The sequence below is a fragment of the Dipodomys merriami genome, unplaced genomic scaffold, assembly GCF_024711535.1.
Source record: "Dipodomys merriami isolate MVZ:Mamm:240054 unplaced genomic scaffold, mDipMer1.0.p SCAF_7, whole genome shotgun sequence".
NCBI lineage: Eukaryota > Metazoa > Chordata > Mammalia > Rodentia > Heteromyidae > Dipodomys > Dipodomys merriami.
In genome coordinates, this window is record NW_027206290.1 from 54,104,301 (window position 1) to 54,129,361 (window position 25,061).

At 39.2% G+C, this 25,061-nt stretch overlaps 1 protein-coding gene and 1 pseudogene across 4 annotated transcripts in view; one reads left to right on the forward strand and one right to left on the reverse strand.

Annotated features, from left to right (window-relative positions):
* Cfap61 (cilia and flagella associated protein 61) overlaps positions 1–25,061 on the reverse strand; it is a 236,683-nt gene that overhangs the window by 189,146 nt on the left and 22,476 nt on the right. For all 4 annotated transcript variants that reach the window (XR_011368711.1, XM_070006664.1, XM_070006665.1 and 1 more), the window contains exons 7-8: positions 18,257–18,389; positions 10,283–10,442 (exon numbers count right to left, since the gene is read on the reverse strand). Coding sequence is in view for 3 of the 4 variants with exons in the window: in XM_070006664.1 (XP_069862765.1) it covers positions 10,283–10,442; positions 18,257–18,389 (293 nt within the window). In the remaining variant the exon portion in view is untranslated. The remainder of the gene's footprint in view (positions 1–10,282; positions 10,443–18,256; positions 18,390–25,061) is intronic.
* LOC138817392 (small nucleolar RNA SNORA40) lies at positions 17,960–18,079 on the forward strand (annotated as a pseudogene).

Consider the following 25,061-nt stretch of genomic DNA (forward strand, 5'->3'; position numbering starts at 1 on the left):
ACCTGAAATAGACTGCAGAGCAGCAATTACCAGAGGCTGAAACCAGCTCCAGCATAAAAAGACTGACTCACTAAACTACTAAAAATAGTAGCTTAGGCAGCTAAGTGGGCATGATCAGGAAGGAGGAAAAGCTACAAGGTACCATTCTAAAACACCAGGTGGCCCATATCCTGGGCCAATAACTAAGATAATGGCCCTATATCCTCCTTGTGAAATTCACTACCCATATGGAAGTCAGGGATGATGTTCTATAACAACATTATGACCTTCCCCTGAAGCTGTTAAACTGGAGAGGACAAAAGGGGATCAAATGGGCAGGTATGTGCTTTCCCATGTCACTTTCCCCAGTAGTCACTGGTCAGTCAGTAAATAATCTGGGGAGGGCCATGAAGAAATGGCCCCAGTTTCACACCACTGAGTAACCCTACATTACTAGATGAAAGCCCAGTCCTTGACAGCTTTCCATGCAATTTGTCTGGTCAAAATGCTTACCTCACTCCTGGAGCTGTACTCTTTGTTTTGTTTTAAAAAAAATCACTCCTTACTCTTCTTTGCTGCATTGCACAGCATCCTAATCTTACACACCTTACCGAAGAACTAAAGAACAGCTACAACATACACAATCCCCAGCAACATGACCAAGAGCATCATATACCCAAGGGGACTTCAGCAACTGCCTATCTAACCATCCACCCATCCATCCATCCATTTGTTTATCTACCTATGCAATACCTCTAAACCTAAATTCTAATGCTTTGTTTCTCCTTGTTATGGTGCTGGATACTAAACCCAGGTCCTCGTGCATGTTAAGCATACACTCTACCACTATGCTACATCCCCAGTCATGCTAATAATCTTTAAATCTTTCTATACTAACAGATGCTCATGAAGAAAAAAAAATGCCAATCGATTTCATTCTTAATATTGACTCTAAGAAACCTGAATCAATCAATCAATAACCTTGAGGGAAAATGGGAAGGTTGTCAGATACTTCCAAGGTGGCACTCCCAGTCTCCCACTGAGTGAGCTCATGTATCTGTAGAGGCCTGAGGACACCAACAGCCCATGCAAGAAGCAGTGGGGAGGAGGAGACTTGAAATCCAGTAGCAAAATTATTGGCTTCATGTTAGGCATCAGAATTAATACATTTTCCTTTGTTGCCACATGCAAAGACTGAGATTTTTAGTAATTGCTTCCTTAGTTACTTTGCTGGGATGAAATTTGATCCATGATATTTTAAAAGTTGTCAAAGGAAAAAAATCCTTTGTAAGCAGACAGGAAGCAGTGACCCCATGCAATAGGTGCAGTTCATAGACAACCAATTTAATCAAGGGGGAATTCAGAGTATTCAGGGAAAGCAATTGATTTTCAAGAGAAAAGTCAGCAGGATCAAGCAGCCAGTTGGGATGAAAATCCCCTGAATCACCCCTATCACTGTGTTTTCTAGCAACCAACTCCTGCCTGCATATAGTGTAATAGCCAAATTACTATAATTATCCTACAACACAAGTGGCATATCAACATTATTTTAAACATGGAAATTTTTTTGCATAATCTTTCATTATTATCATTCAGCCTTCCATTTGGAGATGGAAAACAACAACAAACTGTGATCTACCCCCAAAAGAAAAAGGGTCACCAGAGAGAACAAATAAAAGGGTTATTTACATGTGAATATACTAAGATGTGTTTTACAGGCAAATACACTCTTGAAATTCATTAAAGGCCTTCTCCCCTGCTTCATAAATATGGGCAAAAGAGACATCGCCTACTGAGAAAATAATCCCAGCACATAATGATCATAACGAATATAAATAAAGCCACTTTTCTTTCAAAGACCTCCAGGCCCTATATCAAAATGCATTTGTGTTTCTACCATGGTGAAATGAATCTGACCGACTGCCAGGGGAGCCAGGCTGAGTCATATTACAGGTTGTTCCCAGTGCTGAAGAGGGGAATAGGAATGCGGAGCTCAGGCTTCTTGCTCTTTATAAAACAATAGATTCTTAAGTGGTTGTCATCATTTGTTGCTGCTATTGTTTTTGAAGACACTGGAAAGGGCTTAGAAACCAGCATTGGAATGAAGATGGAAAATTGGCAACAGGTTTTGTTCAATAATAATTATTATTATATTTTTTAAAAACCACCCCAAAGTTGAGGACAATTTCCCCTATCTGCCACTCCGTGTTTCAAGTCTGGCTCATTTTCTTCCTAGTATGTTATAAGTCCAATGTTCTGAGAACCTCTGCGGGGTTGTCTGGACTGTCAACCCTGAAGATAATACGTTATTCAACCTGGACATAGGTACAGTCTTATTCATTTACTTTATCAATACCTCTAGCAAAGCATTGGCATTCACATAAATGCTAGTGAAAATCTAACCTTCTGAAGCTTTAATGACTCTTGTCAACTTTGGCTTTCTATAGCTGAAACCATGGTTAGTAGTTAAAGCTTTGAAAGAAGGCAATTTTGCTATCTTCATATGCTAAAAGTTTCTATGGCTTAAGGAGGGGAAAGACAGAGAAAGTGAGAGAAAAGTGACACTGTTAAAAAGAAATGAACTCAGTACCTGATTTATATAACTGCAATCCCTCTACACATTACCTTGACAATTAAAAAAGAAAAAGGAAAACAGAAAAAGAAAATTCAGTGATGGGGTAGAGCTCAATGGGAGAAATTCTAGCAACACACACACACACACACACACACACACACACACACACAAAACAAAATCCAAACTACAACAAATATTTTAACCTATTAGGCTTTGTATGAATAGTAAATAAGGCAAGAGTTTCCTGCAGAGACAGGGAAATGGAAAGGAAGCTAAAAGGAAAATGGAATGACAAGTTAAATCTTTGTTCATTGCTGCACATAGATCTCTGATCTCAGAGACCCTGCAGAGAAATATAAACTGGGCATTCCTATACACTAACCTCACAAAGAAACCACACAGAGAACTGTAAACATACACATTAGGGTACCAAACCATTAGAAAAAGAACACATGTTAAAGTGTCACTAACAAAATCAAGTCTGTACTTGTAGAGTAATAGTAACTAACAGCATGCCCTTTACTTTGGCATTCTTCTATTTAAAGACACTCAGCATAAGGACAAAAACCATCAGATAAGACTCTATCAACAGGAATCTCCAGATGAAACTTTTAAGAGGGAAAGTTAAAATAAATAAATGAGTACTTAGAGTCAATAAAACCCATACAGATCAGAATCTCAAAAATATAGCCCATCTACAGATAGATAGATAGATAGATAGATAGATAGATAGATAGATAGATAGATAGATAGATAGATAGATAGATACACAGACAGACAGATAGATAGATAGATGTCTTACTAAAGATAGGACAGAACTCTATCCTTTGAGTGTGTACTTGTCTGGCTTTTCTAATAATTCTTCTTATAGCTCATGTCTGAGTCATCTTCAAACTCTTTTGTTGGTGGGATCAAGGGCCATTTTTTCAGACTGAGTAGCAATCCTGCTCCTTTTTCCTGGAGGACTTCCAGATTCCACCAGCCCCAATGACATTGCTGTTAGCTTCATTATTGTCATAACCTTATAGATTTATACCACAGAACACTAAAAAAAGAAAGGCAGGGAAGGAAAAATTGAGATGTAGAAGCCTAAATCATGATGAAAAAGATGTTTAGTGCTGGGCCTGGTGGCTCACGCCTGTAATCCTAAACTACTCAGGAGGCTGAGATCTGAGAATCGTGGTTCAAAGCCAGCCCAGGCAGGAAAGTCCGTGAGACTCTCATCTCCAATAAAACACTAGAAAACCAGAAGTGGCGTTGTGGCTCAAGCAGTAGAGCACTCGCCTTGAGCTGAAAAGGGCAGGGACAGCTCCCAAGCCCAGAGTTCAAGCCCCACAACCGACCAAAAAAAAAAAAAATGAAAAAGATGTTTAGTGGCACTTGCCACCAAGTGAGCAAGATGGGCTAGAATCCCAGAACTCAGTCTAGCCTCCTGAGAAATGGAGATTAAAAAAAAAAAAAAGACTGAAAAATGAGCAGAGCTCCTTCTATGGAGATCTAAAACCAGATCAGAGAAGCCCACTGAGTGAGAAATGGGGGCTCAAATGACTGAGTAGAGTTTACATCCATCTAGAGGAAGAAAGCAGCCTCCAGGAGGATGTCAACACTAGCACAACCCCCTGAACACATACTACCACCCTATAGCCAGGACCAGAGGAAGGAAGTAAAGATACCAAGGAGCCTCCAATAGTCTGACATATGTCTCCTCCCTTCCCATTCTCCAAAGTTGAAGTCTAAACCACCTGCTATCACAAAATATGCCTGTTTGGAGATAGAGGTTATAAAATGACCTTAAAATGACCTTTAAAATGTGGTCATAAAAGTCCTAATCTAGTATGGCCAATTTTTCTTTTCTTTTCTTTTCTTTTTTTTTTTTTTTTTTTTTGGCTGCTACCAGGGTTTGAACTCAAGAGTCTCACATTGCTAGTTAGGCTCTTTACTACATGAGCTACATTCCCAGAATTTGACTGGTATACTTGTAAAAAGAGAAAACCTAGACAAGAGGTGGGTACAGGGGGGAAAGCCATGGGAAGACACAGGGAGATGGTGGCTATCTGGCAAGCTAAGAAGACAGGCCTCAGTAGAGACCAATGCTGCCAATACAACTTGCTCTCAGACACCTGCCCTCATAATTGTGAGACAATAAAGTTCTGTTGCTTAAGCCTATCTTAAGCAACAGAAGCTCCATCTGCTGCACTTTGTAATGGTGGTCCTGGCAAATTAATACAAAACCATAGTGGGTCACTCATTAAACAGCTATTGAATGGATCTGGTATATAATCTATATTGTTCAGAGATACATGGTGCGAATACACTGGCAAGAATACTACCATGCCCCACAGATGAATGTTTCGCTCATATTCATATTCAGCATTTGTACCAAGAGAAGAATCAAATATAGAAGGGAATCTGGGGGCTGGGAAGGTGGCTCAGTGGTAGAGCGCTTGCCTTGCAAGCCTGAGGCCCTGGATTCGATTCCTTAGCATCACATAAGCAAAAAAGAAAAAAGCCAGAAGTGGCGCTGTGGCTCAAGTGGTAGAGTGCTAGCCTTGAGCTGAAGAGCTGAGGGACAGCTCCCAGGCCCAGAGTTCAGGCCCCACGACCGGAACCGCCCGCCCCGCCCCCCCCCCCCCCCCCCCCCCGCAAAAGGAAGGGAATCTGGAACAACAAGTAAAATCTTGGGAAGAGAGGTTAAAAGAACCGGGAGTACTTAACGTACAAAAAGATTTGATTTAGTCATTGTTACTTTGGGCTTGGCACATACAAAATGGTCCCAATGTTGCCTAGTCTATAAGTGAAGAGACTCAGAAAAGAAGCTAAGGTCAATGAAAAGAAATGAAACAAATCATACGTGTTTCCCGATAGCCAGTGTGATTTTTAAATGATTTTAAAGGCAACACTGCTGTTTCACATAGGGATGTTATGGAAAAAAATTTGAATGGCCCTTTAATGTATAATAAGCAACACTTCTTCAATGCTTGCTTACAAAGGAGCTACACTAATTATCCTTTTGAAAGCCCACAATTCTGTTATATAAAATTAAATTTATCCCTGCCAAGGAGCACATCAAATTCTACAGAGGGTTTCTAAGGTGGGCCCCGGGTGTGTAATGAGATTTACGAGTCTGAACCATGCAGGAGTCTTTTAAAACAGTCATTTGTGCTGTCCAGAACACACCGGCCTACATGAGGAACAAAGGTTGCTTTATTTTTGCCTGTTTTTATTTTTATTTTTATTTTTACTAGTCAACGTGGTGATGCCAATACAGCTGTGGAAATGCAGGCTGTGCCCTATTTTGCCTTATGCATCATCAAGAAAATTGCCAGCTCAATTCTGATTCCAAAATCTTTATTGTGATGATGTAGTTAACAAAAGACACAGCTTGATTTGCAAACACCACCCAGGGCCAGGGATTGGGCCAACTGGAAGAAAATGCTGTTTTGAGCCATTGTATTGTCGCTGAAGGAGAACATTCATTAACTGCCAGCATATGGAACATCTTGATGTGGCTTAGGACATTTTCAGAGACAGCATTGGAGGGATGGATTCTTAGACCTCATTTGGTGCAGTCTCCCACACAACTAGAAAGTCTTTTTCTAGTACCTACTACTGTTTCTTTACACATTCTTCTAACATTCCAGAAACCTTTTCTTCTTTTTTGAGACAGAACCCTAGTAGGGAACCTTGAACTTGCTATATAGTGAAAGCTGGCTTCAAGCTTACTCACCTACTATGTTTAGTTTATTACCAGTGTGTACTACCATGCCCAGCTTCAATACTTGTTATTTCTAAACTACTCTGCTAGATAATAAATTTAACTCATGTTTTCCTGTATTTGGACAAAATCTGCCTCCTAAATAATAAATTTAACTCATGTTTTCCTGTATTTGGACAAAATCTGCCTCCTAGGAACTTCTTCCTATGGTTTTAAACAAAAAAGGGGTACAAATGTGTAATACATATGTGCTCTCTCTGCCTCTATGTGTGTATTTATAGTCTCTCTCTAAATATGTATATGTATCTATGTATGTATATGCATGTATCCATGCATGCACATGTATGTACATGTGTATATTTACATGTGTATATTCATGCATTCATTGGTATGTGTTTATGTGTGTATACATATACATACTGTATATATATGTATATGATTTACAGTAAGTGAATCATAATGGTTGTAAAGAAGGAGCTAAAATTTGAGCTGAAGAATGTTAAATTTTGACATTCTGCTCAGAAGGGTTGATGTTGGTGGGCAATTGCAAATTTTCATATCTGGTAGGAAAACACAGATCTTGAATCAAAGATTTGAGAAGTGACTTATTTGGGAGATGATTCTAGGAAGCATGAGGAAAGTGAAGAAGAGAACAACAGAGAAAGGAGGGAATGAACCAAGTGTGAATTACCTCTTAGATGACCAATGTGACCACACATGAGTCTGGGAGTTCTCTGACCTGAGGAGTAAGGAGTGAGGGTTTCTATAGCTCGAGTCCAGTGTATATAAAATAAATAAATGCTTTCACAGCTGGTAGGAAAAGTCTAGACCAGATACATGTTGGTCTGGTTTGCCTCAGAAGCAGACCTTGAGTCAAGGAATCAAACAACCATTTGGGGAGGAGTTGCCTTGGAAAGCAGCAGTTAGGGAGTTTGCAAAGTCTCTGGAAGCAAAGAGGACAGTGTTAACTTCCTGATACTATCTACCTGCTTGCCTCTCACACAGGGAAAAAAGGCTGCAGATACTCTGGAAAAGATTCCAGTAAAAGAAAGTTCTCCAGAGAATATACACACAATTAGACCAATGATCACATTAGCAACAACATACACATACATACATACACATACACATACACATACATACACACACACATACACATGCACAGAGCAAAGTCTGAAGGACATGGGTGGGTGACTGATAATTCATTAAGTAACACATGGATATTAAAAAAATAGATCATATATCTTGTAAAATAGACTTGTAAATGGGGTTTTTAGTCAAAATCATCCAAGATAAAAGTTCCTTTGGACTGGGGAAATAGCATGCATAAAGCTATGGATCTGATCTCCTTTACTTATATACATATCTTATATATATCTAATATATGCATATGATACATATATACATGTACACACATACTTTGACAAGATTGTCAAGTCATCTTGCATACTTGCACAGAAGCAGACACAGGCTTGGGTTCCAAGTCATCACTAATGAGCTTTGAAACATTGAGTTTGAGCAGGGGTAAAATGGACAGAACCTCATCTGCCTTAGCTCCTCAAAACCAAGCTATGAGCATAAAATAATATATATGAAAAGCCTTTGAAATGAAAAAGCAGTAAACAACATATAAGATATAAGGCACAACCATATCTACTCATTTGAAATAGGAATTTTTGAGAAATTTTACTTCTTGTAACTTGAAGCTTTCATCAAGAAAAAATATATATATATATATATAAAACAGTAGATCACAGTGCATTTTAGAATTTTCTCTGGAGCCTCATTCTTTGTTGTTGTTGATAGGTAGATGGCAGGAAAATGTGTTGATGATTCTGCTTAGATATAATGAGCCACTGATGATTTGTGATTGTGTATCCTTGAGTTATTTGGAAGTCTACAATAGTAGCTTCCTGGTGAAAATTTCATGAAGAATCATCTTTGTAGCAGTAAACATAAACTGATTTTCAAAAACAAACAAGGTCAAGGAGAAAACAAGAAAAATTTTCTTATTTTCCTCACTGACCATAGTCAGACAATAAATGATTTTGAGTTAAAATACTGAGAGGTATTAAAAAGGAGACTTCTAGATTTCCCATCTTGATTGGCTTTTATTGGAAACACATCTTAGATGTGAGTTTAACACCAAAGTTCTGAGTTTTTAATCTCTTCTCCCCTAGTCAAGTTTCTCATACAAGAATCTTCCATTCATTCTTTGTCAGAAACACCAGTAGCATCCAAACTACTCAGGAACATGCTAGAAGAGACTCATCTTTTCAATTTGTTTTGTTAAATGACAGTATAGAAGAAGAAAAAGAAACTTTAAAAATTTGTAGGAACTACACTGTGCCTGTCATTGAGCTAAGCATATCACAAAGATTCTAATATTTAACACTTCTTTGTTTTAGATACCATTTTTATCTCCATTTTATACATGACAACATTGAGCCATAACAAGACTCCTTCAGTTTCATCTTTACATAATTTAACTACTAGGAAATGGCAGGGCTAATATATAGTTCAGGATTGTATAACAGTGTTTGAAAGCTCCTTCAGAGCACACTTGAAGGCTGAGCAAGTCAGACTTTATTAGCAAACAGTTATGACATCAAATTACTTTTTTTGGAATGGTGCTGTTATCCATTCAAAAAAAACATGCTGGGCACCTACCTATTCAGGAGGCTGATATCTGAGGGTTGAGGTTTAAAGCCAGCCCAGGCAGAAAAATCGGTGAGATTCTTATCTCCAATTAACTATCAAGGAGTGGCTCAACTGTTAGGATGCTAGCCTTGAGCAAAAAGTTCAGGGACAGAGCCCAGGCTCTGAGTTCAATCCCCAGGACTGGTACAAAAAAAATCCACCTCTCCATCGCTATCTTTACCAGGTCCCTGTGATGAGTATGTGTTGTCATATGAGATCTGTGAACCCATGCATTTAGTTTTCCCATCCAATGGATATGATCAGCCCAAGTTCCACCTGCAATTGTCTGGAATGCCAAATCCTTTGCCATCAATCAATAAGCTCCCCTTCCTGTTTTTAAACCATCTTGCTTACAGACAGGAAAAAAATAAGTTCAACATAAAATGTCCTAGTTTTACCTTGGACTCATGTGCCAATCATAAATAACTCACTAACAACGATGATCAACATATATCAAGATCCAAAGTAGAGACACCATATAAGGTATTTCATTGCCTTATCTTTGTGGAAATTCTTGAGTTCTCTAGGTGAAAAGAATTACTATTAATCCCCAATACTACAGAGGAAACCCAGGTTTAGGCAGGTGAATTACCACACCTATGGTGACTTGTCTACTTGTGTCTACCTTGCACAAGAACCCAACTGTGGATGTGGTAAGCCCTCAATGAACTAAAACAGCCAAGTCTGAGATCACCTCATTCATTTGGTGAAAATGTGATACAGACATTATCTCAGAGTTTACTTTGCTCTTTCAAACAGCTAGAAATTAGTTGATGCAGATGAAAATGACTGCATGTAACAGACCTGTGCTACAAAAGGTTTTGTTAAAGACAAACACAGCAGTAATTACTAGGATTAAATTTTGCAGGCCATATAAAACCTCAAATTTTTATTTTTTTGTAGTGCTAGGGGTTGAATCCACATATAGATACATCCCTAATCCCTTGAGTTCTTGGTTTGAAAGTTTAATATGTTATATTTGGTTCTCTGTGTGTACAAAATCCTAAAAATACTGAAATGCTATTATTTCACCATAAAATATACTTCCTTTAATAATGTACATTCTGAAAGCAAACATCCTAAAATTAGAAATCTGTGGCTTCAATGTTACCATGTCTATACCTGCTCCCTTTGACTACCTGTGCTCATAGACATTTGCACTAGCATGTAATTAACCATGGGAACTACTCCTTAAATGGAATTGGAGGAGGAGCCACAGACATCCTGTCCAATTCCATCATTTAGCAAACAGCACAGCTGTGTATACAACACGTGTTTAATTTCATGATGTGTTCCTCAGCTAGACACTGTACCTTGACTGTTGTCAATACTTGATCCTTGTGGTGGTTCCAGAACATCATCAGGATGTGGGACACAGAGTCCGTGGAAAGGCCCCAAGTCGAAGCATTCATGGAGCAATGTCATGTTCACTCTTGAGCACACACTCATGAACCCGACAGCTACACCTTCCACCTGGAACATATGAAACACTATGTTACTCTATCAAACCTCAACTGACTCTCATCACAAAACAATGATGAGCACACAGCATACTGGTATACTTCGAATTGTTTAAGGGATGGTGAACTATCTTCCCTAAGCAGCTCTAATGTCTGGTATAATGTATGCCACAAACAATGCATTCAAAGAAATATCCAAGATTATGTTAAGTGAAATGAACCCCAAGATATGGAGGTTTTTCTTTGTTGTTGTCGTTGTTTTTAATGTACTATGTGATTTTTTTCTTTTTTTTCTCCTATGATATATCCCTGTTGTCACTGTATTTGATTTTTGTGTCTTGCATCTTGTATATATATTTATCTTATTTGGGGAGGGGAAGAGGAATAACAAAACACTGAAACAAGGACACAGGAGGACCCATTGCAACAATAAGACAAGACACTATGTTGTAAGTGAACCTTACAACTTTGAGGGGGAGGAATAGGGGAGGTAGGGGAGGGAAGGGATAGTAGTAGAAAAAAAAGGAGGGGGTAACAATGCCAGACAAGAAATGTACTCATTACCTTACTGATATAACTGTAACCTCTATGTACAGCATCTTTACAAGAAAATATTTTTTAAAAGAAATATCCAACAAGTTACCACTGTGGACAATCCCAGAGATTGATCAGTAATTTAAGGGAGTTGACAGAGAGCTCTATTGGAACTTTACACTTGTGCCCTTTCTTCCCTAATCCCTCTGCCTATCCTATATCTTCTGCCATCTGGTGTCCTTTTTATCCCATCATAAGCCCAGGCCTCCTGCACACTTTCTCCCTCCCATCAGTGTCAGTTTGATTGGTTCCTAAGTCAGGCAGCATAGTCATAGACACTGGCTCTTGATCAGGGAGAAACCCGTTTTCTCTCACATTCCTTTATTTATTGATTGGATGATCTGATGGGAGGAGAGATGAGAAGAGGTTTGATAGGAAGTGGCTGAGTGAAATAAAGTTGTGTAAGGCCAGGCTGATTCAGCAGATGGATGTGAACTCCAAATGAATCACTCCTCAGCACACTAACAGACACTGAATTAAAGCTCTTAGTTAAGTGCTCACAAATTTTAGTGTTTCCATACAGGTTAAAAGTTTAAAAAGCTTAAAAAGTTGGAGTAGCTGATCTAGACCTATGACTAACACCAAAATATTATAAGCTAACAAAAAATTTTAGTTCTGCAGTATGTCATTTTCATTCTATGCTTCATTTTTTTTCTGCAAGGAAAGTATAAAATTTACAGAAAGGTGGTGTAGTTTTTAAATTCCACACAACTAATTCGTTGATTATAAGTGGGTCTTAAGCAAATTCTAGTTGACAGATTAGATTGTTTTTACTAGATTGAACACTCTCAAACAAACAAAAAACAGCATTTACTAAGTCCTGTCCCTCAACTATTCAGACACCATTTCTTCTTCTTTTTGTGCCAGTACTGGGACTTGAACTCAGGGCCAGGATATTGTCCCTTAGTTTTTTCACTCAAGGATGGTGTTCTACCATTTGAGTCACAGCTCCACTTCTGGCTTTTTGCTGATTAACTAGAGATAAGAGTCTCAGAATTTTCTACTTAGGCTGGCTTTGTACTGAAATCATCAGATCACAGCCTCCTGAGTAGCTACTCAAGATTATAAGAGTGAGACACTGGTGCCTGGAATAAACATCTTTTTTTTTTTTTTTGGTTACTGGTGGGACTTGAACTCAGGGTCTGGGCACTGTCCCTCAGCTTTTTTGCTGAAGGCTAGTACTTCACCATTATGAGCACCAGCATAACTTCTGGTTTTCTGGTGGAGATAAGAGTCTCATGGACTTTCCTGCCCAGGCTGTCTTCAAACCGCAATCCTCAGCTCTCAGCCTCCCGAATAGTTAGGATTACAGACATGAGCCACTGGTATCCAGCTCAGACATCACTTCTTGGGACAGCCTTACCATTCAGAAAGTAGAAGAACTCAACAATTACAGGCACTCCTACTTCAAACAATGCAGCATCCTCACATAACTGCCCAGAGAAAATGGCCAATGCCCCAGCATCCTAAAGCAGACAATCAATCTGTAATAGGCTTAATCTTTTAGATAACACAGGAAAAAAAATAGGTATTCAACTTGGTTCTCCAATATGTCTTCCAGATAAAAGCCTTAAGCACATATATTTGGAAAATAAATGTGAAATGCATTTTTACTTCACCCAAAAATGAAATTCAAAAATTCATTTTTCCATGAATATTCCTTTCATTATAGGACCTCCTAAATGATACTTGCAGTATAAAGACTGGATTTACACAGCTGTTTTATAAAGCCATTGACACTTTAATAAAAGTCCAAAATAAACATTTTAATTTTTTTCCCAAATAACAAGTGATTGTTTGTCTTGTTTGCACTTGTGAACAAAGACTGTGTATCTGCAGTTGTCTGGCTTCTCTGTAATTTTAGGCCCAAGACTCAGCAGACGCTGATTAACCAATCCATCTACCATATGTGCAGAAAGAGACGGCCAGCCTCACTCCCGGCAGGGAAAATTGGCATCCATCTTGGTTCACATGGAGATGTCCTTCTAATCTACAGCCATGCTGGCGCAACGAAACTTCCATGGCCTGAAATACCTTTTGCTGGCTTCATGGCGAGCTGCGTGTGCATGATAAGAATGTATTATTTATAAGACTGCTGTTAGTAATGAGCTATTACACTAATGGCTCATTGTGTTTGGAATTTGATTTCAAATGGCATGAATCACACATTCTGATGAAAATGAGAAAAACATGTTTTGCCATTAGGAACAAAGATTTAGCAGTCTCCAATTCTACAACCTGTTATATTCCAATCACTCATCCGGAGTTGTAACAACCAACAAAAGTTCACAATGAGAGATGACCACAGAACAAGGACATAAAAGGGAAGTGCATGATCCTTGTTTGGGATTTTCTTCCAAATATCTGATCTGAGAAGCACTGTTCTTAAAATGAACTGGCAGGAGTCACCAAAAGCATCTTGGTTTACACATGTGTTTTCTGGAAAGGAGTGAATGGATTTATGGCCTTTCTTACTTGCACAATGAAATGGCACTGAGTGCTGGCTGCTGTCTACTTTCAGGTGACAGAGGTCCTTTCCGCCATGAAAGTGTCTTCAATTATCTTGGACTGGAAGACAAAACTGGAGTTTTCATGTTGATCCTGTTTATCAAGTGGGGATCCACATGATGATACCTACAGAAGACTTAGATAACATTGAAAAACGAAAGCACTAGCCTTAGATTCACACACAAGCCCACTTATAAATTCATGTGCATATTAATGCCTATACTTCCATTCTAAATGTCCAATGGTCACCCATCTATTTTGGGTGACACTACTCCACAATGAGGGTTTTGTCTTCTTTGTGACCACTGCTGGCTTTGATCCTTTCTTCCTGATGCCAAGCACATGGCTGACCTGGCAGACTCGCCCCCGCCTGCAGGTCAGTGGTGCTTATTTGGACCCACTGCTGCCCAGGCCCTGGATGATGCCAAAGCAGACTTTCTGCCCATCTGTCTCTAGGAGCCACCCTTGGCCTCCAATTGCTCTCCATTGAAATCTGAGTTTGGAATAAACACCAGATGTCAAGGTAAGCTTGGGCTACAGTTATGACAAGGACCTTGCAGCAAAGTCATAGCTCAAAACTCCTCCAAAGTAGCCAGCAAGACAAAGAAAGTTCTTGCAGCTTAAAAGTCTTTAATTAGTCAATGGTTTTGCACATGGCTTAGGCATAGCTCTAAGGCATTCATTCTACACACATTGTCTGCAACTGCCATGGGCTGGTTTGGGAAAAGACAGACAATACATCTTACTTCATTATCGCTGGTCAATGTCTAAAAGTGTGTTATGCTAGTAAATGTTTAATCCACATGGGTGGGAGGGGCAAAAGCCCAGATTTGTAGTCAATTTCTGCCATATAAATACTGTTATGGAAAATTTTAAGCTTCTGATGTAATATCACTGAATATAAAGCTAGGAAGAGATGTACAATAGCATATCATCAAAAATATGGCTTCTCTATGGAGATAACAGACTAAAAAAGTCTCTAGAACACAGATAACAGTAAAAATAATTGGAAGGAATAAACTTTAAGCATTTACTAACTTAGCTTTAATATAATTATACCTGTTTATATAGTTTTTTTTAAATGCTGTGTTTAATAAGCATGCAAAGTCTCTGTGGTTTTAGCACCTAGCTCTCTAAAGCAAGAACATGCAGACTCTAATATACTTCTACTCTAGAACTCCCTGAGGAAAACAGAAAATAATGGGAGAATAGGACCAGCATTCATTTTGAGTTCAAAAAGGTTTTAAACATGAGAAATGGCTTGGTTCAGACTAGAGATGCCCACTCTGTCCCATTCATGGGTCCTGCTTCTGTCCTTTTAAGATTGAGATCTCAAGTTTCTTCTCCACAGAATCCCCAACCTCTGACACCCAAGGCAGCAAGGATACTGCAGGAGTCAGGCTGGACACGTACTTCTCTTCTGAGAAACTATCCCAGAGAATTAGAGCTGCAATTTTCAGCTTATGGTTGTGATGTTTAACTCATTGAGTCTGCAGAAAGTATAGAAAGAGGAAGAAGAAAGAGAAGTTTCAGAGAAATGGCCATCTGAATCGTTTATCCACATTTCATTCAGATTATTCCTCTTCATTGTTGTCCCATCAAGTATTTTCAATCTAAGCATGCGGAACTCTAAAGACCTCGTGGGTGATTCTCATAGATGCCAAGTTTAGAAGCAGCCTAAAGGGGCTGGGAAGGTGGCTCAGTGGTAGAGTGCTTGCCTTGCATGCATGAGGTCTTGGGTTTGATTCCTCAGCACCACATAAGCAAAAAAAGCTGGAAGTGGCGCTGTGGCTCCAGTGGTAGAGCACTAGCCTTGAGCTGAAGAGCTGAGGGACAGCACCCAGGCCCAGAGTTCAGGCCCCATGACTGGCATAAATAAGTAAATAAGTAAATAAGTAAATAAATAAATAAATAAATAAATAAATAAATAAATAAATAGAAGCAGCTTAAAGCTGCTCCTGTTATCCACATAAGAGAACATTTGATTTCAAGTCTCAAGAAGAGTGGTCATTTAAGTAGATCTTACAGTTTTCACAAATGAGAAATGAGTGTATGAAGAATGAGAAACCCCTTTAATAAAACATCCTATATATACTGTCCTGTGTGTATCCTTGTTGCAATGGGTCATCCTGTGTCCTTGTTTCAGCTTTTTGTTATTCCCCTTCACCTCCCCAGATTAGACATCTGTATATACAAGATGCAGGATACCCAAAATCAAGTACAGTGACAATAGGGAATATGCCATAGGGGAAAGAACATACAAAGGAAACAACAAAAAAAAAATCACATGGTACATTTGGGGGGAATGAGGTGGGTAGAGAGGACTGTGGGAGGTAGGGGAGGAGAAGGATTGTGGGACAACAATAAGGAAGGGAAGGGTGACAATGACTGACAAGTTATGTACATATTGCCTTACTCACGTAACTATAACCCCTCTGTACAGCATCTTTATTTTAGAAAAACATCAAATAAAATGGCTAATTCTCTACCTTTTAATGCTTTCTTTCAGCACAAAGCCCTTCTTTTTTTATTGTGAAAATACTGTACAGAGGGGTTACAATTACATGCACAAGATAATAAGTACATTTCTTATCAAGCATTGTAGCCTCCTCCTTTGTTTCCCCATCCCATCCCCTCCCATCCTCCCCCCGCCCTCCCACCCAATCCTCCCTGTGGCCCCCCCCACCAAAGTTGTAAAGTTCGTTTTCGACATAACGACTTGTACATCTCATTGTTACAATGGGTCCACCTGTATCTCTATTTAAACGATTTGTTTTTCCCCTTCCCCTCCACAAATTATACCAACAAATACAGTGAAAGCAGGGGTTACACTGTGAAAGCCCTTCTTTTTTAAATGAAAGTCAAATATCTATTGAAAACAAAAACTGTGGTTTTTGAACCCTGGGCTTCTATGAATGAATAGATAGTCAAGGCATTCAAAATAAGATTATCTTATTGTCAGAGGCAAATTTTAGTCCAAGCTTATATAAGAAAGACTTTTCTGAAGTATGGTCCCTCTATTTCTCATGGATGAAAAGAAAACATCTGAGCTCACAAGTTCACTGCTTTCCTTTCTCCTGGTTGGTCTCAAAAACTTAGCAAGTATATAAGTAAACAAGTCAGTGAGCACTCTTCCAGTAACCAGGAGCCTTTACTCCTTCACAAAAAGTTCTCTAGTATGGCCCCTCGGACAGCAACATCACCCTGGAACTGATAAATTCAGCTTCACAGACTTTCTCCTGCTAGATCTATTAGGTCAGAAATGTTAGTGTGGAACCCAGTCACCATTGCTTTCAGACACTTTCCTCATATTGCCCATGTACATGTAAAAAAGATCTCATTTGTTACAGCCATACCTATTCTAATACTGTACCCTAATGACTTTAAGCTGCCAATTTTCAGACAGACTTCTAGCATCCCCCACAAATATCCATATTCATCATTTTTAACTCCTAAGAACACTGAAGCTTACAAGATAGAATGCTATCATGTTGTTTTACAGAAAGGTCTATTTTTAGCAAATCAACAATACCTGCCTAGATATACCTCAGTTTTTAGCTTACCTTAGCTATGTGAATTAGGTTTTAGTTATTTTATTTATTATTATTATTTAGTTATTTTAGTTATTAATGCATAGAAGGGGCCTCCATGTAGCCAGAATTGTGTGAGGGAGGAACATCCATCAGCAAGTGCTTCCAGGGTGGGTGGAAAATTATCACAGGTCATGAGAATTCTGGAGCGGCTCACATGAGCCACCCAGGGTCTGTGGGTGACTTTCTTACACTAAGGCTGGCTAGCTTGTCAGCTCTTTTCTGTCTCTTCATAAAATATGGGCCTCTGAGTTTCCAAACCAAGGCATGTGGGTTTATCTTTTGGTACCCAAAGGCCCAGCCTTATGACTTTTAAAAGTTAGGCTGGGCACCAGTGGCTCACGCCTGTAATCCCAGCTACTCAGGAGGCTGACATTTGAAGATCACAGTTCAATGTCAGCCCAGGAGGGAAAAGTAATTAACCGCAAAAAGCTGGAAATGAAGCTGTGGCTCAAATAGTAGCATGCTAGCCTTGAGCTAAAAAGTTCAGGGACAGCACCCAGGTCATAAGTTCAAGCCCCAGAGTCAGCACGCACACACACACACACACACACACACACACACACACACACACACACTTGAACAAGTTCTAGAAATGAAGTAATACCATGGTAGAAATCATAATTGTTTGACTTTAATGACAGTATTGTAAGTTACAAGTTACACAAGAAATCATTCCTGATTTTAGAAAACATAAAGGGGGCATTATTCTGCAACTTTGGAATGGTTCTGAGAAATACATATGTAAATAAAGGCAGGAAGCAAGAGGTGGATACAGCAAGTGAGAGAAAAGATTACCATTTAGGGAATCTACGTACTCATAGATTTTCTGTAGGTGTGAAATTATATTAAAACACAAAGTTAAAAAAAATCAGCACAGGTTCAAACAGTAAATCCTCTTTTGCAACCCAGAACTCATTGTTGAGTATGTGTTTTGGTACATGTAAGAAGGAATAGGACTCCTACGATAGTTTGAAGTGAGGGAGGGGATTACTACTCAGGCAGGTTGGCTCTGAGAAGAAAGATGATGTAAAAGCAAAAATAAATAAATAAATAAGTAACCAATAAATAAGTTAAACAAAATCCATCCTCTGGTTTCTCACTAAGTGTCTCCCCCTGGAGATCTGTTACCAACCTCACACACAGCAGCATGATTCTCTTCATCTTGAGCCTCTATTAGTTCAGCGAGGAAGTATTCACCATACGTTTCCTTCAGAATATTGTCATAGCGCATAAATATTGGCATGAGGTCATCATGGTCTTCCACCCTGTTTTTGACAGAAAGGCTTTAATTTGGTGTTGCTTTCATCATTTTTCCCCCTCAGTGGAGCATCTACCATGTGCCAGTCCCAGGTCTAAGTACCAGAGATATGGGAAAAAGGGACAATAAAATTGAAATGCATTTTAATCATTTTCAACATTTCCAATCATGACATGTACCTTGGGATGAAGAATGACACAGTCAGGCGGTCAGGGAAGACCTGTGACTAGAGACATGTGAGATGTGACCTGAATGAAGAAGAGAGGAATCTCTGCTGAGACCTAGACAGAGGTGGGCCATTCAGGAAGAGAGAACACAACTGGCATGTTGGCGGTGGGCTGGTGGAATGTTGGGCAACATATGTCATCCATAAACCAACATTTCCCATATGTTGCAAGGGTCACTATTTTTATGATATTGTCCAGAATCCTCTTACTATAAATTTTTTTTAAAAACTCAATGTTTTTAAAATGTCATATTTAACCTCATCCCTAAGACATCTCTACATTCTTGTGAAGGGAGAAATGTTAGTGGAGGTAACAAAGCCCTGCTCACTATCCTGGAAAAATCTATCTCATTGTTATCCATCTAATCATTAATCTCTTGTCAATATTCTTGGGAAAGAGAGACACAGGGGTCCCTATCTAGACAGCCAGAATCATTGTTATTTTTACTGTCACCTAGGTTCTGGCCATGAGTCATATTCCCTGGAGTGAAGCTGAAACAGGGAGCCAGAGACAACTATACTTTTAGAGGATAGCTGCACTTTAAACACTATCCTTGACCACTGGTGCATGTAGTTTTGTAGGTATGTCACTCTGAGAATTTTTCTCAATGGTCATCTGTGGCTGGGTACACAGAGGCTCCATCAGGGTGACCTGATTACGACTTGAGCTAAGGAGTCATTCTACCTTGGCCAGGATCCTGCCTTTGCCAGAGAGTGTGACTCTCTTAACGTCTCTATCACTGTTTCCTTGTTGGTCCTGGAAATAGTAACTATGAAGGTAGGAATATGTCTTAGTGTTATTTGTACTGTCATAATTATTACATAGGTAGAAAGGGCCAATAGAGCAATTAAAGGACATCTGCAATCAGCAGGTGGACTGAGAGAGTTCTTACTACAGAGGGTTCAATCACTGTGCTGGCTTCCCATTGGCAGGCACATGCAATGTCAGTCCACCTGCCATCACTAATTTACAATCCTGTTTTTCTCATCTTGCTCCCTTAGTTAAAAATATCTGCATGTTCTCTTCTGTTTCTGTGAGGAGCACAAAGTCCTTTGCCTCCATGTTCCCACCCTTTTGCCATTACACAAACTGATCTACCTACTAACCCTAGAAAGGGACTTCATCTTCTTCCTATCTTGTCTCTATTCATCAGTACTGTGACTCCTTTGCTATTCTACATGCTAGCATCCTTTAAGCCTCACCCCACCCCATACTTCAGTTTTGCTATTCCACATGCTAGCATCCTTTAAGCCTCACCCCACTCCATACTTCAGTCTTCTTCCCAAGAACTCAACGTTGGCATCATCACTGGATGCATATTATCTAGTGTTAATTTGCCATAGACAAGGTGTGCTACATCTTTCCAATCACAGGAGATGATGATGATGATGATGATGATGATGAGTGTGTATGTGTATGTGTTTTCTGATAGGGCATAGGAGGATCTCTGTACCATGCATAATAGCAGCAACAGCCACAGGACAGGGCCCTAACCACACATAAAACCTGGCCAAGGGCCCAAATACACTATCCAAAGAGGATGTGATTGCTAAGACCCAAGAGGTATATCTGGAAAGTTGGTACTCACAGTCCCACACTGGTGGCTCCATGGGCTTTCTAGCCTTCTGATTCTACCACTGAGAAACCAGCAGTTAAACTTCAAGAGTAAACTTTGGTTTTCCCATCTACAAAGGGGTATGGGGGGAGCAAGGGTAGTTGGGAGAATACAATTCCGTGCTCCAAATGATGATTCATTTAAACCTACTCTGCACACAGTAAGCACTCAGTAATTATCTATTCTCCACAGGAGACCTCAGAATTTTAGCTGAAAGAGACTAGAAGACTCCCTCCCAGGAACAGTTAACTGCCTTCACATGGTTTTTCTCTGTAAAATGAATTCCTGATGTTAAAATATAATTCTAGAGAAGAATAGCCAACAAGTCCATTTTTTAGCCTTCCACTGAAAATCAAAACCTGCATCAATGCTTATTAACAGACATAATTATTTTACACAATGGGACAATACTTCAATATCGTAATTATTTTAAGTGGATCAAGATAGCAACCACACAAAATACTTCCCAATCAACTTTACTTATATGACTTTCACACACAAAAAAGTACTGTTCTACAGATATCAAAATCAGGAACTCGTATTAACACACTTGTGCATACTCAGACATCAATATCAGTTCTTCTGGGGAAAACAAGAAGAAAACATCCAAATCACGGTGTTCTGAAGTCTCTCCCTTAAGCCCTTTTCCAAAATGGTTAGAGCAGGACTTGTTCAGTTAAATGCATTCCTTGGGGCAATTGATAATTTATGATCTTGCATCAGCCCAAGTGCTAATGATAAAGTATGACATCACCCTCGAAGTCTCAAATGGCTTATGACAAGGTCCAGCCTCACAGAAACAAAACACCTAGCTACAGAAAACCATCCATGCAATAAAATGTTTAAATGTGAGCTCTCAGAAGCAGCGAGCGTGGCCTGGGAATGGCAGGTGAGGACAGCCACCTGTCATTGTGAATTTGGCACTGCAGGACCAGGCATATACCTGCTACTTACAACATTACAGAGTTCTGACAACAATGACTACTGTAATTCACCAGTACAAAGTAGGAAGGAAATAACCCAATCCTCTTGAGAGAAAAGCATGTCTTCCATTCAGATGGCCATGTAATCAATGATGGACTATTTTATTTGTTTAAAGGTCTATACTATGAAGACTTCTTACTACATTCACTCAATTATCCAAATGTCCACCGGACTCTGAAAACTGTGCCAGATAAAAACAGAGTTGAATCCAAATCTCAAAATTAACAGCTCGCTTTGGAAGATGGGTGTCAGCTAAACTCAGAATATGGCAAAATGAAAGGTGACCTGGTTGGTGGTTCTCCCTGGCTTCGTGGAAGGTGGGGAGAGGAGATAGAAACAGAAAAGCAGATCATCACGTTCATGATGTCACTTTGCATTTTCAGGTGCATTGTGCTGCTGTGAAACCCATAGAACTTTCTCTAGCACCCTGGCAGGGTTTCTCAGTGGCAAACAGATCCTCAAACTGCCTTACCACAGCATCCCAACTGCTCTGCCATGTAATTACTACCCTCAAGGAAAACGTGAAAGGATGATTTCTCTAGTATGGGAGAGATGCACATGATGTCCTGGCCAGCAAAAACACCACTGAAAATTCGCAAATGGGAGGTTCATCCTTAAGGTTTGTAAAGACAGCAGTGAAAGACCACCTTCACATCAGAATACTGCAGCGTGTCCTCTCTTCCGTCTGATAGCATTTCCCATAACTAGAGAGGATTTGCGTTTTAACCATCCTTTAAAAATGTAGTGCTGAAGAAGTGATTCTGTTGTCACTTGAAATGCCAGAAATAGATGAAATGTGTGTGCACACACACATTTAAGAAATCAACAATGGAAGAAAAATGTATAGTAAATCCAGTGTAATGTTTTAAAAAAATTCATTGTTTTCTGGTCAAGCCAGACCCTTACAATGAGCACTCTCTTCACATGGGGGTAACAGAACTTAGGGGAAGCACCAATAGATTTGTCGTTTTATTCAGAAGCAGAAAACAAAGCACCTTTACTTTCCAAGATCTCTAGTGACCTCTAGTGGTTTTCTTTAGGAAACCAAATTCATCATTTCTATACTACATACTCTTATTTTAGATCTTTATAGAGTTTTAAATGCCACAGTTTCCATTCCTTGGGAAGTACCATAATTTTAAAGGCTACGGAAGATTTTTTTTAATTTGTGTGCTGTTTCTGGGGCTGAACTCAGGACCTGAGCTTTTGTACTCAAAGCTAGTGCTCTACCACTTGAGTCATACAACTCCAATTCTGGTTTTGGTGGTTAATTGGAGGTAACAGTTTCATGGACTTTCCTGCCAGGGCTGATTTCAAACTGTGATCCTCAGAACTCAGCCTCCCGAGTAGCTAGCATTACAGGTGTGAGCTATGAGGGCCCAGCCAGAGACGATTTTAAACTCAAACTTTCCTCAGGTTTTGAATGACTTCAAATGTGTGCCAGGCTAGAGGCCCTTCTATCTCTACCACCAGGACCTGACCCAAGTGCTCATCTTGGCTCTACTGCTCCAGTTAGATCACCCACCAAACTCACCATTGGTGTGAGATCACTGATGAAATTCTGTAATTGTTCCACTCTTTCTTTTGGAATAGTTTAGGCTATTTATAACTTGGACATTAAAAAAACTCACTCCTAAAAAATTGCTCAACAGTTAAATGTAAGTGGATTTTTAAAAAGAATGAGCCTGTCAGATGTTTCATAAAACTAATTGCCTTAATAAGTGAAAGTTGAAAAGCACCGATCTTATGTTTTAACTAATTTTTTATTTCTTACATTTAAGATTTTTTTCACTGGCATAATAATTATGCATATTGATGGGGGTAAAGTGTGGTCATTTGATATATGTACACATGTGTAATGATCAAATCAGAGTAATTAGCATTTCCATTTCCTTAAACATTTATCATTTCTTTTGTGTTGGGAGCCTCTGAATGCCTTGCTTTTTGTAAAGAACTAATTTTTCTTTCATCTTTAAAAAGCAATAAGCTTGAGCCAAGATTAATCACTGCTATGGGGAGGAGGTGGGAAGCAGCATTCCATGAAGGTAAATTTAGTTATTCTACAAGACTGCCTGACAATATATAATCCTTTCCTTGGCTGAGTGAGTCTCCTCCCAACCCCATGAGAACTTAAAAAAGAGATTGCCCTCAGAAAAACCATGCCAATCTCAATCTATGAACTTCTCAAATCCACCACTGATGATTAATTAAGCCAACTGTAGATGTTTTAAGGTATACACAGAATCAGCTATGCTTTTTGTTTCAGCTATAATGAAAACATAGAAGAGTAACTTCATTAATTACTGTCTAAGTAGAGGGGCAGATTACAGCATAATTTTCCACATGGGTAAATCAAAGAAATGGGACAGGGGATTACGATGTTAATTCATTGGCTCTGAATATGTTGCTAGTTAAATGGCTGAAGGATAATTACATCCCCCAGCCCTACACTGGTTTAATATCTTAAGAATTGTGTTCCTCACCATTAATTATCAGTGCAAGTAACTACTGATGAAACAGATGTCAAAAAATAATTGTGGGGGAAATGAGAATCATGAGGCTGCCTAAGAGGAGCAGGGCTATGCCTATAGGATGTTCTGCAATTTCTTCATGTTCCCAGTGTTAGAAGTAGGAAAAAAGGAGCTACATAAATTTTAAGATAGGCAAAATTTGCTATCCACAAGTATCAAAACTCCAAGCTAAATATTTTGGAGAAAGGTCATTTAAAAATGTGTCACATTTCTCCAGCTCCTACAAGCAAAGGTACTGTCAAAATGTCACAATTCATCTGGACACTGGTAGCTTATACCTAGCTACTTAGGAGGCTGAGATCTGAAGACCCTGGTTCAAAGTAATCTATGGCAGAAAAATTTATGAGACTCATCTCCAATTAACCAGAAAGAACTGGAAGTGGAGGTGTGGTTCAAGTGGTAAAATACTAGCCTTCCATGAAAAAGCCAAATGAGAGTAGAGTTTGAGACCTGAGTTCAAGCCCCAGTACCACACACACACACACACACACACACACACACACACACACACACACACACACACACACACACACACACACACACACGTGTCAAATCTTCCACCTGAATTCATTACTATATATTTCTCTTTTTATAAATGTCCCTTCCTTATTCCTTACCAACTTTCATCTCTTTGCATCAGAAATACTCTGGGATTTGCTCCTTCCAGAATTTCTGACATCTAGAGGAACAGATATTTAGCCAAAGGAAAGTAGTATGAACAAGATCTCAGGTTGAAGAATCTCATCTTTGTTCACTGGTAAGTCATAAGCCATACCACTAAGATTTCATGTGAGAGACAGAGCAAAAAAAGAAGGAAAGAGAAGAAGTAGGAGAAGAAGAGCAAGCAAGAGAAGGAAGGAGGCTCTGGGTTGAGTACATCTTAATCTTTTTTCTTTAGTAACTTACATCCTGAAGGACAAATTAGGTATCTGAGCAAATTAACAAAGGTCACTTTACTAAAAAGTGAAATATCTGGTGTGTAATTTTAGCACTTGGGAGGCAAAAGCAAGAGGGTCCAAAGTTTGAAGCCAACATGGGCCACAAAGCAAAACAAATAAGAAGTCATCAAAAACTGCTTCTGTTCATGTCACATTCAGGATTAGATTTATAAACAAGCATTCTATTGCAATATTGTCTTGCTGAGTAGCTATGCTGAAAGTATTTACGTCTTAATGTTTCTCAAGACAACAGTAACTACCAAATTCCAAATTGTGCCGTCAGAAAATGCCATCAGAAAGGTATCTCCTTCAACTGTAGCTCCCCAACACACACAAAGTACTGTCCATGTTGTGGACATATTTAATCATCCATCAGGACATCTT